Raw genomic sequence first — 19732 nt, 5'->3', positions numbered from 1 at the left:
TTCAACACTGTCTAGTACTATACTGTTACTACCATATTAATACCACACTGAGGACCTTCAACACTGTCTAGTACTATACTGTTACTACCATATTAATACCACACTGATGACCTTCACCACTGTCTAGTACTATACTGTTACTACCATATTAATACCACACTGAGGACCTTCAACACTGTCTAGTACTATACTGTTACTACCATATTAATACCACACTGAGGACCTTCAACACTGTCTAGTACTATACTGTTACTACCATATTAATACCACACTGAGGACCTTCAACACTGTCTAGTACTATACTGTTACTACCATATTAATACCACACTGAGGACCTTCAACACTGTCTAGTACTATACTGTTACTACCATATTAATACCACACTGAGGACCTTCAACACTGTCTAGTACTATACTGTTACTACCATATTAATACCACACTGAGGACCTTCAACACTGTCTAGTACTATACTGTTACTACCATATTAATACCACACTGAGGACCTTCAACACTGTCTAGTACTATACTGTTACTACCATATTAATACCACACTGAGGACCTTCAACACTGTCTAGTACTATACTGTTACTACCATATTAATACCACACTGAGGACCTTCAACACTGTCTAGTACTATACTGTTACTACCATATTAATACCACACTGATGACCTTCAACACTGTCTAGTACTATACTGTTACTACCATATTAATACCACACTGAGGACCTTCAACACTGTCTAGTACTATACTGTTACTACCATATTAATACCACACTGATGACCTTCAACACTGTCTAGTACTATACTGTTACTACCATATTAATACCACACTGAGGACCTTCAACACTGTCTAGTACTATACTGTTACTACCATATTAATACCACACTGAGGACCTTCAACACTGTCTAGTACTATACTGTTACTACCATATTAATACCACACTGAGGACCTTCAACACTGTCTAGTACTATACTGTTACTACCATATTAATACCACACTGAGGACCTTCAACACTGTCTAGTACTATACTGTTACTACCATATTAATACCACACTGAGGACCTTCAACACTGTCTAGTACTATACTGTTACTACCATATTAATACCACACTGAGGACCTTCAACACTGTCTAGTACTATACTGTTACTACCATATTAATACCACACTGAGGACCTTCAACACTGTCTAGTACTATACTGTTACTACCATATTAATACCACACTGAGGACCTTCAACACTGTCTAGTACTATACTGTTACTACCATATTAATACCACACTGAGGACCTTCAACACTGTCTAGTACTATACTGTTACTACCATATTAATACCACACTGATGACCTTCAACACTGTCTAGTACTATACTGTTACTACCATATTAATACCACACTGAGGACCTTCAACACTGTCTAGTACTATACTGTTACTACCATATTAATACCACACTGAGGACCTTCAACACTGTCTAGTACTATACTGTTACTACCATATTAATACCACACTGAGGACCTTCAACACTGTCAAGTACTATACTGTTACTACCATATTAATACCACACTGAGGACCTTCAACACTGTCTAGTACTATACTGTTACTACCATATTAATACCACACTGAGGACCTTCAACACTGTCTAGTACTATACTGTTACTACCATATTAATACCACACTGAGGACCTTCAACACTGTCTAGTACTATACTGTTACTACCATATTAATACCACACTGAGGACCTTCAACACTGTCAAGTCAGAATGATATTATACAATTAACATTCATATAAAAATACATTGCTGACACACACATACAGTGCCTTGCGAAAGTATACGGCCCCCTTGAACTTTGCGACCTTTTGCCACATTTCAGGCTTCAAACATAAATATATAAAACTGTATTTTTTTGTGAAGAATCAACAACAAGTGGGACACAATCATGAAGTGGAACAATATTTATTGGATATTTCAAACTTTTTTAACAAATCAAAAACTGAAAAATTGGGCGTGCAAAATTATTCAGCCCCCTTAAGTTAATACTTTGTAGCGCCACCTTTTCCTGCGATTACAGCTGTAAGTCGCTTGTGGTATGTCTCTATCAGTTTTGCACATCGAGAGACTGAATTTTTTTCCCATTCCTCCTTGCAAAACAGCTCGAGCTCAGTGAGGTTGGATGGAGAGCATTTGTGAACAGCAGTTTTCAGTTCTTTCCACAGATTCTCGATTGGATTCAGGTCTGGACTTTGACTTGAACATTCTAACACCTGGATATGTTTATTTGAACCATTCCATTGTAGATTTTGCTTTATGTTTTGGATCATTGTCTTGTTGGAAGACAAATCTCCATCCCAGTCTCAGGTCTTTTGCAGACTCCATCAGGTGTCATTCTTCCAGAATGGTCCTGTATTTGGCTCCATCCATCTTCCCATCAATTGTAACCATCTTCCCTGTCCCTGCTGAAGAAAAGCAGGCCCAAACCATGATGCTGCCACCACCATGTTTGACAGTGGGGATGGTGGGGTTCAGGGTGATGAGCTGTGTTGCTTTTACGCCAAACATAACGTTTTAAATTGTTGCTAAAAAGTTCAATGTTGGTTTCATCTGACCAGAGCACCTTCTTCCACATGTTTGGTGTGTCTCCCGGGTGGCTTGTGGCAAACTTTAAACGACACTTTTTATGGATATCTTTAAGAAATTGCTTTCTTCTTGAAACTCTTCCATAAAGGCCAGATTTGTGCAATATACGACTGATTGTTGTCCTATGGACAGAGTCTCCCACCTCAGCTGTAGATCTCTGCAGTTCATCCAGAGTGATCATGGGCCTCTTGGCTGCATCTCTGATCAGTCTTCTCCTTGTATGAGCTGAAAGTTTAGAGGGACGGCCAGGTCTTGGTAGATTTGCAGTGGTCTGATACTCCTTCCATTTCAATATTATCGCTTGCACAGTGCTCCTTGGGATGTTTAAAGCTTGGGAAATCTTTTTGTATCCAAATCCGGCTTTAAACTTCTTCACAACAGTATCTCGGACCTGCCTGGTGTGTTCCTTGTTCTTCATGATGCTCTCTGCGCTTTTAACGGACCTCTGAGACTATCACAGTGCAGGTGCATTTATACGGAGACTTGATTACGCACAGGTGGATTGTATTTATCATCATTAGTCATTTAGGTCAACATTGGATCATTCAGAGATCCTCACTGAACTTCTGGAGAGAGTTTGCTGCACTGAAAGTAAAGGGGCTGAATAATTTTGCACGCCCAATTTTTCAGTTTTTGATTTGTTAAAAAAGTTTGAAATATCCAATAAATGTCGTTCCGCTTCATGATTGTGTCCCACTTGTTGTTGATTCTTCACAAAAAAATACAGTTTTATATCTTTATGTTTGAAGCCTGAAATGTGGCAAAAGGTCGCAAAGTTCAAGGGGGTCGAATACTTTCGCAAGGCACTGTATATACAAAGCAGGAGGAAAGTGATCTGTCTTCTGTCTGTTGTAGAATGTATCCTGACCTGACAGCCAATGAGATGACGCTGTACATCGTGAAGGGCATCAATCTACCTGCTCCATCAGGTGTGTTGTTTTGAACTTTATGTGCCTCCTTCTGACCCCTCTCTGCTGACCCCTCTCTGCTGACCCCTCTCTGCTGACCCCTCTGATGACCCCTCTCTGATGACCCCTCTCTGATGACCCCTCTCTCCTGATCCCCTTCTCTTCTGAATCTCTCTCTCTCTCTTCTGATGTCTCTCTCTCTCTTCTGAATCTCTCTCTCTCTCTTCTGATGTCTCTCTCTCTCTTCTGATGTCTCTCTCTCTCTTCTGATGTCTCTCTCTCTCTTCTGATGTCTCTCTCTCTCTTCTGATGTCTCTCTCTCTCTTCTGATGTCTCTCTCTCTCTTCTGATGTCTCTCTCTCTCTTCTGATGTCTCTCTCTCTCTTCTGATGTCTCTCTCTCTCTTCTGATGTCTCTCTCTCTCTTCTGATGTCTCTCTCTCTCTTCTGATGTCTCTCTCTCTCTTCTGATGTTTCTCTCTCTCTTCTGATGTCTCTCTCTCTCTTCTGATGTCTCTCTTCTGATGTCTCTCTTCTGATGTCTCTCTCTCTCTTCTGATCTGTCTATCTCTTCTGATGTCTCTCTCTTCTCATCCCTCTTCTCAGGAGTCTCTGCCAGTGATCTGGACACCAGTGTGCGCTTTGAGTTTCCTTTTCCTAGTATGGTAAGACACACACTCACTACACATACACGCAGCACACAACCATTTTGCATGCACACATTTCCACTTAGATCCACTAAAATATACTCTGTCTTTGGTTTGTGTGTGTGTGTGTGTGTGTGTGTGCGTGCGTGCAGGAGGAGGCCCAGAGGGATAAGACCAGTACAGTGAAGAACAGCAACAGTCCAGAGTTTAAAGAGAAGTTTAACCTGAACATCAACCGTCAACACAGAGGCTTCAAGAGGGTCGTCCAGGCCAAAGGCATCAAGTTTGACATCATCCACAAGGGGTGAGATCAGAGACACACACCAGACCTGGTTAACACACCAGACCTGGTTAACACACCAGACCTGGTTAACACACCAGACCTGGTTAACACACCAGATACACCAGACCTGGTTAACACACCAGATACACCAGACCTGGTTAACACACCAGATACACCAGACCTGGTTAACACACCAGACCTGGTTAACACACCAGACCTGGTTAACACACCAGACCTGGTTAACACACCAGACCTGGTTAACACACCAGACACACCAGACCTGGTTAATACACCAGATACACCAGACCTGGTTAACACACCAGATACACCAGACCTGGTTAACACACCAGACCTGGTTAACACACCAGACACACCAGACCTGGTTAATACACCAGATACACCAGACCTGGTTAACACACCAGACCTGGTTAACACACCAGACCTGGTTAACACACCAGACACACCAGACCTGGTTAATACACCAGATACACCAGACCTGGTTAACACACCAGATACACCAGACCTGGTTAACACACCAGACCTGGTTAACACACCAGACCTGGTTAACACACCAGACCTGGTTAACACACCAGACCTGGTTAACACACCAGACACACCAGACCTGGTTAATACACCAGATACACCAGACCTGGTTAACACACCAGATACACCAGACCTGGTTAACACACCAGACCTGGTCAACACACCAGACCTGGTCAACACACCAGACCTGGTCAACACACCAGACCTGGTTAATACACCAGACCTGGTTAATACACCAGACCTGGTTAATACACCAGACCTGGTTAATACACCAGACCTGGTTAACACACCAGACCTGGTTAACACACCAGACCTGGTTAACACACCAGACCTGGTTAATACACCAGACCTGGTTAATACACCAGATATACCAGACCTGGTTAACACACCAGACCTGGTTAATACACCAGATACACCAGACCTGGTTAATACACCAGACCTGGTTAATACACCAGATATACCAGACCTGGTTAACACACCAGACCTGGTTAATACACCAGACACACCAGACCTGGTTAATACACCAGACACACCAGACCTGGTTAATACACCAGACCTGGTTAATACACCAGACCTGGTTAACACACCAGACCTGGTTAATACACCAGACCTGGTTAATACACCAGACCTGGTTAATACACCAGACCTGGTTAATACACCAGACCTGGTTAATACACCAGACCTGGTTAACACACCAGACCTGGTTAATACACCAGATATACCAGACCTGGTTAACACACCAGATACACCAGACCTGGTTAACACACCAGACCTGGTTAACACACCAGACCTGGTTAATACACCAGATATACCAGACCTGGTTAACACACCAGATACACCAGACCTGGTTAATACACCAGACCTGGTTAATACACCAGACCTGGTTAATACACCAGACCTGGTTAACACACCAGACCTGGTTAACACACCAGACCTGGTTAATACACCAGATACACCAGACCTGGTTAACACACCAGATACACCAGACCTGGTTAATACACCAGACCTGGTTAATACACCAGACCTGGTTAATACACCAGACCTGGTTAATACACCAGACCTGGTTAACACACCAGACCTGGTTAACACACCAGATACACCAGACCTGGTTAATACACCAGACCTGGTTAATACACCAGACCTGGTTAATACACCAGACCTGGTTAATACACCAGACCTGGTTAATACACCAGACCTGGTTAACACACCAGACCTGGTTAATACACTAGACCTGGTTAATACACCAGACCTGGTTAACACACCAGACACACCAGACCTGGTTAACACACCAGACCTGGTTAACACACCAGACCTGGTTAACACACCAGACCTGGTTAATACACCAGACCTGGTTAACACACCAGACACACCAGACCTGGTTAATACACCAGACCTGGTTAACACACCAGATACACCAGACCTGGTTAATACACCAGACCTGGTTAATACACCAGACCTGGTTAATACACCAGACCTGGTTAATACACCAGACCTGGTTAATACACCAGACCTGGTTAATACACCAGACCTGGTTAATACACCAGACCTGGTTAATACACCAGACCTGGTTAACACACCAGACCTGGTTAACACACCAGACCTGGTTAATACACTAGACCTGGTTAATACACCAGACCTGGTTAACACACCAGACACACCAGACCTGGTTAACACACCAGACCTGGTTAACACACCAGACCTGGTTAACACACCAGACCTGGTTAATACACCAGACCTGGTTAACACACCAGACACACCAGACCTGGTTAATACACCAGACCTGGTTAACACACCAGACCTGGTTAACACACCAGACACACCAGACCTGGTTAACACACCAGACCTGGTTAACACACCAGACCTGGTTAACACACCAGACACACCAGACCTGGTTAACACACCAGACACACCAGACCTGGTTAACACACCAGACACACCAGACCTGGTTCATACATGTAGATACAGTTATAGTCAGTTTGCTGTGTCTATGAAGGGAGTAGTACACAGCGTTGTACGAGATCTTCAGTTTCTTGGAAATTTCTTGCATGGAATAGCCTTAATTTCTCAGAACAAGAATAGACTGGGTTTCAGAAGAAAGTTCTTTGTTACTGGCCATTTTGAGCCTGTAATTGAACCCTCAAATGCTGATGCTCCAGATACTCAACTAGTCTAAAGAAGGCCAGTTTTATTGCTTCTTTAATCATCAGAACAACAGTTTTCAGCTGTGCTAACATAATTGCAAAAGGGTTTTCTAATGATCAATTAGCCTTTTAAAATGATACACTTGGATTAGCTAACACAAGGTGCCATTGGAACACAGGAGTGATGGTTGCTGATAATGGGCCTCTGTAGATATTCCATAAAAAATCTGCTATTTCCAGCTACAATAGTCATTTAGTCTTAACTGACGTGGCACGTCAGTTAAGAACAAATGCTATATTTACAATGACGGCCTACCGGGGAACAGTGAGGTAACTGTCTTGAAGAATGACAGATTTTTACCTTGTCAGCTCAGGGATTCGATCTGCAACCTTTCGGTTACTAGTCCAACGCTCGAACCACTAGACTACCTGCCGTCAAACACCGCTGTAGCTCCTCCCACCACAGATTCGAAAGGCCGCCATTGGTGGATTGAGACGCATCCAATTAAATAGAAAAGAGATCTCTCTAACTTCAACTGACAGATGATGGGGATTTTATTATTATGGCACTTAGTTTGACGCACCGGTGCATCAATAGATTTTAATGTGTGTGTGTGTGTGTGTGTGTGGTGTGTGTGTGTGTAGGGGTCTGTTCAAGGGGGACAAAGTGTTGGGGAACGCTCAGCTGAAGCTGGACTCACTGGAGAACCAATGTGACATCAGACAGATTATAGAGGTAAACACACACAGAGATATATACACACACACACACACACAGATACTGTACACACACACACACACACACACACACACACACACACACACACACAGAGATACACACACAGAGATATTGTACCCACACACACAGATACACACACCCAGAGATACTGTACACACACAGATACTGTACACACACACACACACACACACAGATACTGTACACACACACACACACACACACACACACACAGATACTGTACACACACACACACACACACACACAGATATACTGTACACACACACACACACACAGTTTTAACACACAGATACACACACACACACACACACACACACACACACACACACACACATGTTTTCACTTAGACATGCTCATACATCTCTCTGTCTCTGTCTCTCCCCCTCTGTCTCTCTGTCTGTCTGTGTTGTGCTAGGTGTTGGATGGTCGTAAGGCTACGGGGGGTAAGCTGGAGGTGAGGGTGAAGATTCGGGAGCCGCTGGGAGGAGCACAGCTTCAGATCACCACAGAGAAATGGCTGGTCCTTGACCCTGTACCAATCACCACCCCCGACAGAGAGAGAGAACAACAGGTAAGGAGAGAGAGAGATGGCTGGTCCTCGACCCTGAACCAATCACCACCCCCGACAGAGAGAGAGAACAACAGGTAAGGAGAGAGAGATGGCTGGTCCTCGACCCTGAACCAATCACCACCCCCGACAGAGAGAGAGAACAACAGGTAAGGAGAGAGAGATGGCTGGTCCTCGACCCTGAACCAATCACCACCCCCGACAGAGAGAGAGAACAACAGGTAAGGAGAGAGAGAGATGGCTGGTCCTCGACCCTGAACCAATCACCACCCCCGACAGAGAGAGAGAACAACAGGTAAGGAGAGAGAGAGATGAGGGGGAGAGAGAGAGAGACCTACCTTTTGGACTGTTCAGGACTAGTAGGGGTATAGTCTCTGTCAGAGTTAACATGATATATTAATACCAGTCTAACTAAAGCCCCCCCCCCCCCCCAGGGCCCCTCTCCTCGCTCCAAACCAAAGAGTGACAATGGGAGGAACAAGCAGTCTAACCAGTCCAGCCACTCCCCTCCCCAGTATAAACTCCACAGTTTCAGTCTACTGCACTACGATAAGGAGAGACTGGAGAGACAGGTGTGTTTTCATTCTCTCTTCTTCTCTATCTATCTTTCATTTTCCTCTCCTCGTCTCCGTGGGAACGTTTAATCTAGGTCTGTTCAGAATTGGAGGTAGCCAATCTATGCTGTGATTGGTCTAAGATGATGTCGATCACCCTGTGTGTCCGTCAGATTGGTGATTACAGGAAGAGTAGGCGGGATCCTCCGTCTGACCTGGTACAGCAACACAAGGAGGTCACACACAGGCTGCAGTGGCAGAAAGCCCAGCTAGAGAGAGGCTCCCCTACTCTACTGTCAGGTAACACACACACAGATACACACACAGAGACACACACAGACACACACACAGACACACACAGGCTGCAGTGGTAGAAAGCCCAGCTAGAGAGAGGCTCCCCTACTCTACTGTCAGGTAACACACACACACACACACACAGGCTGCAGTGGCAGAAAGCCCAGCTAGAGAGAGGCTCAACATACTCCTCTATATATTTATCTCTGTCCCTCCCTACCTCAATCCATCTCTCTCTCTCTCCCTCCCTCCATCCCTTTCTCTCCCTCCCTCCATCCCTCTCTCTCCCTCAACCCATCTCTCTCCCTCAATCCATCTCTCTCTATCCCTCTCTCCCTCAACCCATCTCTCTCTATCTGTCTCTCTCTCTCTCTCTCCATCCATCCCTCTCTCATCTCCCTCACTCCATCCATCTCTCTGTCTCTCTCCATCCATCTCTCTCTCCCCCTCTCTCTCTCTCTCCCTCTCTCTCTCTCTCTCTCCATCCATCTCTCTCTCTCTCCCCCTCTCTCTCTCTGTCTCTCTGTAGAGTATGAGAATATTTTGCAGCGTTTTGCCCAGGGCCTTGCTGAGTCAGTGAAGAGGTTTTCCAGCCAAGGCAACAGGGTGAGCAAAGGGTCAGGGTTGTGTGTTTGTGTTCCGGCGTGTTTGTCTGTGTTGTCTGTGTGTAACGTGTCTGTCCCTCTGCCTATTCAGGATGCTGCTAAGGACGCTCTGGGACGGCTGAAGATGGTGGAGACTGAGGTAAACACTGTTATATACAGACAGTGTTAGGTACAGCACCTCGTACACTGACATGGTCAGCTCCTACAGACAGTATTAGGTACAACGACATGGTCAGCTCCTACAGACAGTGTTAGGTACAACGACATGGTCAGCTCCTACAGACAGTGTTAGGTACACTGACATGGTCAGCTCCTACAGACAGTGAGCCACCTGTCCAGGGCTTGCTATATAAAACAGGCAGACAGGCATCGAGGCATTCAGTTACTGTTCCATTGCACGTTACAATGGACAAAACTAGTGACCTAAGATACTCTGAGCGTGGTTTGGTCGTTGGTGCCAGGTACGCCGGATCCAGTATCTCAGAAACGTCCATCTGTAATGGTGGGGGGATCCATGGCCCCGTCCTGCCTGGTGTCAACGGTACAGACTGGGGGTGTAATGGTGGGGGGAATCCATGGCCCCATCCTGCCTGGTGTCAACGGTACAGACTGGGGGTGTAATGGTGGGGGGATCCATGGCCCCGTCCTGCCTGGTGTCAACGGTACAGACTGGGGGTGTAATGGTGGGGGGGTCTTATGGCCCCGTCCTGCCTGGTGTCAACGGTACAGACTGGGGGTGTAATGGTGGGGGGGTCCATGGCCCCATCCTGCCTGGTGTCAACGGTACAGACTGGGGGTGTAATGGTGGGGGGGGTCCATGGCCCCATCCTGCCTGGTGTCAACTGTACAGACTGGGGGTGGGGGATCCATGGCCCCATCCTGCCTGGTGCCAACGGTACAGACTGGGGGTGTAATGGTGGGGGGATCCATGGCCCCGTCCTGCCTGGTGTCAACGGTACAGACTGGGGGTGTAATGGTGGGGGGATCCATGGCCCCATCCTGCCTGGTGCCAACGGTACAGACTGGGGGTGTAATGGTGGGGAGGTCCATGGCCCCATCCTGCCTGGTGTCAACGGTACAGACTGGGGGTGGGGGGATCCATGGCCCCGTCCTGCCTGGTGTCAACGGTAAAGACTGGGGGTGTAATGGTGGGGGGGTCTTATGGCCCCGTCCTGCCTGGTGTCAACGGTACAGACTGGGGGCGGGGGTGTAATGGTGGGGGGATCCATGGCCCCATCCTGCCTGGTGTCAACGGTACAGACTGGGGGTGGGGGGATCCATGGCCCCATCCTGCCTGGTGTCAACGGTACAGACTGGGGGTGTAATGGTGGGGGGAATGTCTTCCTGTCACACGTTAGCAACGATTCCACACCCCAAAGAATTTAGGCTATTCTGGCGGCAAACGGGGGTCTGACCTGGTACTAGATGGATATACCTAATAATCTGTACATATGAGTGTATATATGACTGTATGTTTACACAGGCAGCCCAATCCTGATCTTTTGACTTTTTATTGGCAAAAGATCTGATCTGATTGGTCAAAATAAAAATACAAAAATGACCAATTAGTGTCAAAAGATCAGAACTGACTGCCTGTTTAAACAGCCTGTATTCATCGGACCACATCGTGTAAACGAGCACCATGTGATGTGTAATATCATTTAGTTTGAATTGTATCTGACACCTACCCCTTGCCCTCCTCTCTCCCCATCTCCTTTCCTCCCTCACCTCCTCTCATTTCCTCCCTCACCTCCTCTTCTTTCCTTTCCTTTCCTTCCTCACCTCCACTCCTTCCTTCCCTGCCTCACCTCTCCCTCTCTTTTTCTCTCACTCTCATCTCCACTCCTTCTCTCCCCGTCTCTTCTCACTCCCCTTCTCCTCTCTCTCCCCATCTCATTTTTTCTCCCTCCCTCCCTCTCTCTCCCCCTCTCTCTCTCCCTCCCCCCTCCCTCTCTCTCTCCCTTCCCTCTCTCTCTCCCTCTCTCTCTCCCTTCCCTCTCCCCTCCCTCTCTCTCTCCCTTCCCTCTCCCCTCCCTCTCTCTCTCCCTCTCTCTCTCCCCCCCCCTCCCCCCTCTCTCTCTCTCTCCCTCCCTTCGTCAGTTGGAATCTCTCAAGAGGAAACGCCTGGTCTGAGAAGAGGAGGACAGAGGGACTGGAGAGTTGTCTGGAGTACTGTTATGTTCCTCACACAGACACACAGCCAATCACCTTCAACATCTTCCTGCCACTCCTCTGCTCCTCTCTGCTCCTCTCGGCTCCTCTCTGCTCCTCTGTGCTCCTCTGTGCTCCTCTGTGCTCCTCTCGGCTCCTCTCTGCTCCTCTCTGCTCCTCTCTGCCTCCTCTCTGCTCCTCTGTGCTCCTCTGTGCTCCTCTCTGCTCCTCTCGGCTCCTCTCTGCTCCTCTCGGCTCCTCTCGGCTCCTCTCTGCTCCTCTCTGCTCCTCTCTGCCTCCTCTCTGCTCCTCTGTGCTCCTCTGTGCTCCTCTGTGCTCCTCTCTGCTCCTCTGTGCTCCTCTCTGCTCCTCTCTGCTCCTCTCTGCTCCTCTCTGCTCCTCTCGGCTCCTCTCTGCTCCTCTCTGCTCCTCTCTGCTCCTCTCTGCTCCTCTCGGCTCCTCTCTGCTCCTCTCGGCTCCTCTCTGCTCCTCTCTGCCTCCTCTCTGCTCCTCTCTGCTCCTCTCTGCTCCTCTCGGCTCCTCTCGGCTCCTCTCTGCTCCTCCACTAATGCTGTTCCTTTTACTCTGCTCTTTACTTTGTATTGTCATTCATTCAATCAGTTAGGAAGAAGAACCCATTTGAATTAAATAGACCTGCCTCCCAAATGGCACCCTATTCCCTATATAGTGCACTACTTTAGACCAGGGCCCATAGGGACTAATATAGGGAATAGGGCACCATTGAGGAACACTGGCAGAATGGGATCCTGTGAGATTGATAGTGACATGAAGACAGAATGCAGGGCAGGACAGAGAAAGGCTTATTTGCACTTGAAAACAAAAACACTACCGATTATTACCAAAACCCTGCCGCCTTCACTATAGTCTTTAAAGTCCTTCAATGGCTCTCTCTCTCTCTCTCTCTCTCTCTCTCTCTCTCTCTCTCTCTCTCTCTCTCTCTCTCTCTCTCTCTCTGTTTCAGAGTGGTGTGTGTAACTCCTGGTCTCCACATTGTGTGTGTGTGTGTGTGTGCGCGCGTGCGATGTTAATGAGCTTAATCTAATCTGTCTGCTCCACTATTCCCAGATTACTGTAATATGACCCGTTTGGTGCCGTGTGATATGGGAACTACACGGAAACGGGAACTATATCCCATAAGGAGGGATTAGCGAACACTGGTGTCGCCATGGAGACATCTCATTCAGGGAAGTGAGGAGAGGAGGTACCCCAGGGGTTAAATTGAAGAGGACAGGATTAGAATTCGTGGAGAACAGACCAGTAGCTGTAAAACCCACAGGATTGTCTTTGAATTGGGATAGAGGTTCTCTATTCATTGTAATGCTATGGTACGGAGTCTGGGAGCCCCTTTAAAAGGACCCTTCTTATAGGACCATATTTAGCCTATTGTGATGTCATCAATTTGGCTTGCGTCAAGTTGCTATGACGTCATCAGTTAGAATGTTCAAAGGACTGCGTCATCACCACATTGTGATGTCATCAGTTAGAGGGTGTGTTCCTCTGTTCAGATGTTGCTGACGCCAGATCTTACATCGCCTGGATAGGTATTTTACATTTTGCAGAGAGGGACAGATGGGCAGAGAGAAGGGCAGACGGACAGGCAGAGCTTGTCAGAGGGGACACTGTTTAGTCAGTGTGGTTTGGTCGTGGTGGGCCGGCGACCACAGCTGCCTATAGTGTTGAGGTCAGCCCCTTTTCTCAGATTTTGGATAGAGAAAGGAGGTCTCCTCCTCTACCCCTCTATAGACCCAGACACCCTGAGGTCTCCTCCTGTACCCCTCTATAGACCCAGACACCCTGAGGTCTCCTCCTGTACCCCTCTATAGACCCAGACACCCTGAGGTCTCCTCCTCTACCCCTCTATATATCCAGACACCCTGAGGTCTCCTCCTGTACCCCTCTATTGACCCAGACACCCTGAGGTCTCCTCCTGTACCCCTCTATTGACCCAGACACCCTGAGGTCTCCTCCTGTACCCCTCTATAGACCCAGACACCCTGAGGTCTCCTCCTCTACCCCTCTATAGATCCAGACACCCTGAGGTCTCCTCCTCTACCCCTCTATAGACCCAGACACCCTGAGGTCTCCTCCTGTACCCCTCTATAGACCCAGACACCCTGAGGTCTCCTCCTGTACCCCTCTATAGACCCAGACACCCTGAGGTCTCCTCCTGTACCCCTCTATAGACCCAGACACCCTGAGGTCTCCTCCTCTACCCCTCTATAGACCCAGACACCCTGAGGTCTCCTCCTCTACCCCTCTATAGACCCAGACACCCTGAGGTCTCCTCCTCTACCCCTCTATAGACCCAGACACCCTGAGGTCTCTCTCCTCTCTCCCTCTCTACACTACAACAGTAATTTAGTAGCCTACTGTAGTGGGATCTGTCTCTGTATCCACAGCATCTGAGTTGGAGTGCTGATCCAGGATCAGGTTCCAACCTGTCCATATAATTTGATTCATTATGAGCTAAAAGGCAAAACTGATCCTACATTATGACATCACTCCATACTAGATCTACTCTGAGAAGCTTTGAGGATACAGGCCAAGTCCCCCAGTCCTGGTGGCTAAACTGATCCTGGATCAGCACTGCTGCTCTGAGAAGCTTTGTGGATACAGGCCCAGTCCCCCAGTCCTGGTGGCTAAACTGATCCTGGATCAGCACTGCTGCTCTGAGAAGCTTTGTGGAAACAGGCCCAGTCCCCCAGTCCTGGTGGCTAAACTGATCCCAGATCAGTACTGCTGCTCTGAGAAGCTTTGTGGAAACAGGCCCAGTCGTGGTGGCTAAACTGATCCTGGATCAGCACTGCTGCTCTGAGAAGCTTTGTGGAAACAGGCCCAGTCCCCCAGTCGTGGTGGCTAAACTGATCCCAGATCAGTACTGCTGCTCTGAGAAGCTTTGTGGAAACAGGCCCAGTCCCCCAGTCCTGGTGGCTAAACTGATCCCAGATCAGTACTGCTGCTCTGAGAAGCTTTGTGGAAACAGGCCCAGTCCCCCAGTCCTGGTGGCTAAACTGATCCCAGATCAGCACCGTTTTTTGTTTGGTTTGTTTTTTATGTTTAAAACATGTATCCATTGTTGGCAATCAGTCAGTATAGACCTGTTAATATATTATATATACAGCATTGACTATGGCTCTATTTTTAAATGAAGAACATGTGTGTGTCCAAAGGTGATGGAGAATGAACTATTAACTGGCATTATAATGATGTGGTCAAATGTCTTGGGATGGGAATCATGGTTGGATTAAAATACCAGAATGAATTAAGCCTGTATATTGTGTTTAATTTATTTGTGAGAGAGTGAGAGAGAGTGAGAGAGAGTGAGAGACTGAGAGAGTGTGAGAGTGAGAGAGAGAGAGAGTGAGAGAGAGAGAGAGTGTGAGAGAGAGTGTGAGAGTGTGAGTGAGAGAGAGAGAGAGTGTGAGTGAGAGAGAGAGTGTGAGTGAGAGAGTGTGAGAGAGAGTGAGTGTGAGTGAGAGAGAGTGTGTGTGTGAGTGAGAATAATTGATGAAATACCGGTGGTGTTTCCAGACACCAGTATTGCCTACATCTACATCATCTCTCTAGACTGACTATAGTATATAGCTCAGTATACAGCTAGTCAAGTCTCTATAGACTATAAATCAGTATACCGCTCCAGGGAGGACTGTAGTACAGTCTATACAGAGAGGACTATAGTGCAGTCTATACAGAGAGGACTATAGTACAGTCTAGAGTGAGGGCTATAGTACAGTCTATACAGAGAGGACTATAGTGCAGTCTAGGAGGACTATAGTACAGTCTATACAGAGAGGACTATAGTACAGTCTATACAGAGAGGACTATAGTACAGTCTATACAGAGAGGACTATAGTACAGTCTATACAGAGAGGACTATAGTACAGTCTATACAGAGAGGACTATAGTACAGTCTATACAGAGAGGACTATAGTACAGTCTAGGAGGACTATAGTACAGTCTATATAGAGAGGACTATAGTACAGTCTATACAGAGAGGACTATAGTACAGTCTATACAGAGAGGACTATAGTACAGTCTATACAGAGAGGACTATAGTACAGTCTAGGAGGACTATAGTACAGTCTATATAGAGAGGACTATAGTACAGTCTATACAGAGAGGACTATAGTACAGTCTATACAGAGAGGACTATAGTACAGTCTAGGAGGACTATAGTACAGTCTATCTAGAGGACGATAGTACAGTCTATACAGTGAGGACTATAGTGCAGTGAGGACTATAGTAGTCTGCAGAGAGGACTATAGTACAGTCTATACAGAGAGGACTATAGTGCAGTCTAGGAGGACTATAGTACAGTCTATACAGAGAGGACTATAGTGCAGTCTAGGAGGACTATAGTAGTCTGCAGAGAGGACTATAGTACAGTCTATACAGAGAGGACTATAGTGCAGTCTAGGAGGACTATAGTACAGTCTATACAGAGAGGACTATAGTACAGTCTAGAAGGACTATAGTACAGTCTATACAGAGGACTATAGTGCAGTCTATACAGTGAGGACTATAGTACAGTCTAGAAGGAGGACTATAGTACAGTCTAGAAGGAGGACTATAGTACAGTCTATACAGAGAGGACTATAGTACAGTCTATACAGAGAGGACTATAGTACAGTCTAGGAGGAGGACTATAGTACAGTCTATACAGAGAGGACTATAGTACAGTCTATACAGAGAGGACTATAGTACAGTCTAGGAGGACTATAGTACAGTCTATACAAAGAGGACTATAGTGCAGTCTATACAGTGAGGACTATAGTACAGTCTATACAGAGAGGACTATAGTACAGTCTATACAGTGAGGACTATAGTACAGTCTATACAGAGAGGACTATAGTGCAGTCTAGGAGGACTATAGTACAGTCTATACAAAGAGGACTATAGTGCAGTCTAGAAGGAGGACTATAGTACAGTCTAGAAGGAGGACTATAGTGCAGTCTAGAAGGAGGACTATAGTACAGTCTATACAGAGAGGACTATAGTACAGTCTATACAGAGAGGACTATAGTACAGTCTAGGAGGACTATAGTACAGTCTATACAAAGAGGACTATAGTGCAGTCTATACAGTGAGGACTATAGTACAGTCTATATAGAGAGGACTATAGTACAGTCTATATAGAGAGGACTATAGTACAGTCTATGCAGTGAGGACTATAGTACAGTCTATACAGAGAGGACTATAGTGCAGTCTAGGAGGACTATAGTACAGTCTATACAAAGAGGACTATAGTGCAGTCTATACAGTGAGGACTATAGTACAGTCTATATAGAGAGGACTATAGTACAGTCTATATAGAGAGGACTATAGTACAGTCTATACAGTGAGGACTATAGTACAGTCTATATAGAGAGGACTATAGTACAGTCTAGGAGGACTATAGTACAGTCTATACAGAGAGGACTATAGTACAGTCTAGGAGGACTATAGTACAGTCTATATAGAGAGGACTATAGTACAGTCCATACAGAGAAGACTATAGTACAGTCTAGGAGGACTATAGTACAGTCTATATAGAGAGGACTATAGTGCAGTCTATATAGAGAGGACTATAGTACAGTCTATACAGTGAGGACTATAGTACAGTCTATACAGAGAGGACTATAGTGCAGTCTAGGAGGACTATAGTACAGTCTATACAGAGAGGACTATAGTACAGTCTAGAAGGACTATAGTACAGTCTATACAGAGGACTATAGTGCAGTCTATACAGTGAGGACTATAGTACAGTCTAGAAGGAGGACTATAGTACAGTCTAGAAGGAGGACTATAGTACAGTCTATACAGAGAGGACTATAGTACAGTCTATACAGAGAGGACTATAGTACAGTCTATACAGAGAGGACTATAGTACAGTCTATACAGAGAGGACTATAGTACAGTCTATACAGAGAGGACTATAGTACAGTCTAGGAGGACTATAGTACAGTCTATACAAAGAGGACTATAGTGCAGTCTATACAGTGAGGACTATAGTACAGTCTATACAGAGAGGACTATAGTACAGTCTATACAGTGAGGACTATAGTACAGTCTATACAGAGAGGACTATAGTGCAGTCTAGGAGGACTATAGTACAGTCTATACAAAGAGGACTATAGTGCAGTCTAGAAGGAGGACTATAGTACAGTCTAGAAGGAGGACTATAGTGCAGTCTAGAAGGAGGACTATAGTACAGTCTATACAGAGAGGACTATAGTACAGTCTATACAGAGAGGACTATAGTACAGTCTAGGAGGACTATAGTACAGTCTATACAAAGAGGACTATAGTGCAGTCTATACAGTGAGGACTATAGTACAGTCTATATAGAGAGGACTATAGTACAGTCTATATAGAGAGGACTATAGTACAGTCTATGCAGTGAGGACTATAGTACAGTCTATACAGAGAGGACTATAGTGCAGTCTAGGAGGACTATAGTACAGTCTATACAAAGAGGACTATAGTGCAGTCTATACAGTGAGGACTATAGTACAGTCTATATAGAGAGGACTATAGTACAGTCTATATAGAGAGGACTATAGTACAGTCTATACAGTGAGGACTATAGTACAGTCTATATAGAGAGGACTATAGTACAGTCTAGGAGGACTATAGTACAGTCTATACAGAGAGGACTATAGTACAGTCTAGGAGGACTATAGTACAGTCTATATAGAGAGGACTATAGTACAGTCCATACAGAGAAGACTATAGTACAGTCTAGGAGGACTATAGTACAGTCTATATAGAGAGGACTATAGTGCAGTCTATATAGAGAGGACTATAGTACAGTCTATACAGTGAGGACTATAGTACAGTCTATACAGAGAGGACTATAGTGCAGTCTAGGAGGACTATAGTACAGTCTATACAGAGAGGACTATAGTACAGTCTAGAAGGACTATAGTACAGTCTATACAGAGGACTATAGTGCAGTCTATACAGTGAGGACTATAGTACAGTCTAGAAGGAGGACTATAGTACAGTCTAGAAGGAGGACTATAGTACAGTCTATACAGAGAGGACTATAGTACAGTCTATACAGAGAGGACTATAGTACAGTCTATACAGAGAGGACTATAGTACAGTCTATACAGAGAGGACTATAGTACAGTCTATACAGAGAGGACTATAGTACAGTCTAGGAGGACTATAGTACAGTCTATACAAAGAGGACTATAGTGCAGTCTATACAGTGAGGACTATAGTACAGTCTATATAGAGAGGACTATAGTACAGTCTATATAGAGAGGACTATAGTACAGTCTATACAGTGAGGACTATAGTACAGTCTATACAGAGAGGACTATAGTGCAGTCTAGGAGGACTATAGTACAGTCTATACAAAGAGGACTATAGTGCAGTCTATACAGTGAGGACTATAGTACAGTCTATATAGAGAGGACTATAGTACAGTCTATATAGAGAGGACTATAGTACAGTCTATACAGTGAGGACTATAGTACAGTCTATACAGAGAGGACTATAGTGCAGTCTAGGAGGACTATAGTACAGTCTATACAAAGAGGACTATAGTGCAGTCTAGAAGGAGGACTATAGTACAGTCTAGAAGGAGGACTATAGTGCAGTCTAGAAGGAGGACTATAGTACAGTCTATACAGAGAGGAC

The 19732-nt window shown here is 45.8% G+C and overlaps 1 protein-coding gene across 3 annotated transcripts in view; it reads left to right on the top strand.

Moving 5' to 3' along the window:
* The window catches only part of LOC109884334 (coiled-coil and C2 domain-containing protein 1A), a 30740-nt gene extending 15371 nt beyond the window's left edge, over window positions 1–15369 (top strand). Inside the window, exons 18-29 of one of the 3 annotated variants that reach the window (XR_004209565.1) lie at window positions 3488–3561; window positions 4146–4204; window positions 4339–4490; window positions 7799–7889; window positions 8326–8481; window positions 8913–9050; window positions 9206–9332; window positions 9856–9932; window positions 10023–10070; window positions 12032–12100; window positions 13169–14342; window positions 14423–15369. Coding sequence is in view for 2 of the 3 variants with exons in the window: in XM_031821991.1 (XP_031677851.1) it covers window positions 3488–3561; window positions 4146–4204; window positions 4339–4490; window positions 7799–7889; window positions 8326–8481; window positions 8913–9050; window positions 9206–9332; window positions 9856–9932; window positions 10023–10070; window positions 12032–12064 (955 nt within the window). In the remaining variant the exon portion in view is untranslated. Of the gene's footprint in view, window positions 1–3487; window positions 3562–4145; window positions 4205–4338; window positions 4491–7798; window positions 7890–8325; window positions 8482–8912; window positions 9051–9205; window positions 9333–9855; window positions 9933–10022; window positions 10071–12031 lie in introns of all 3 variants that reach the window. The other 2 variants (XM_031821991.1, XM_031821992.1) reach the window with 2 other exon arrangements.
* The last annotated feature ends 4363 nt before the right edge of the window (window positions 15370–19732 follow it).

This window comes from Oncorhynchus kisutch, unplaced genomic scaffold, assembly GCF_002021735.2.
Source record: "Oncorhynchus kisutch isolate 150728-3 unplaced genomic scaffold, Okis_V2 scaffold4043, whole genome shotgun sequence".
Classification (NCBI taxonomy): Eukaryota; Metazoa; Chordata; class Actinopteri; order Salmoniformes; family Salmonidae; genus Oncorhynchus; species Oncorhynchus kisutch.
The sequence above is the reverse complement of the archived record's forward strand: the minus strand, read 5'-3'. Positions and strand labels throughout refer to the sequence as shown.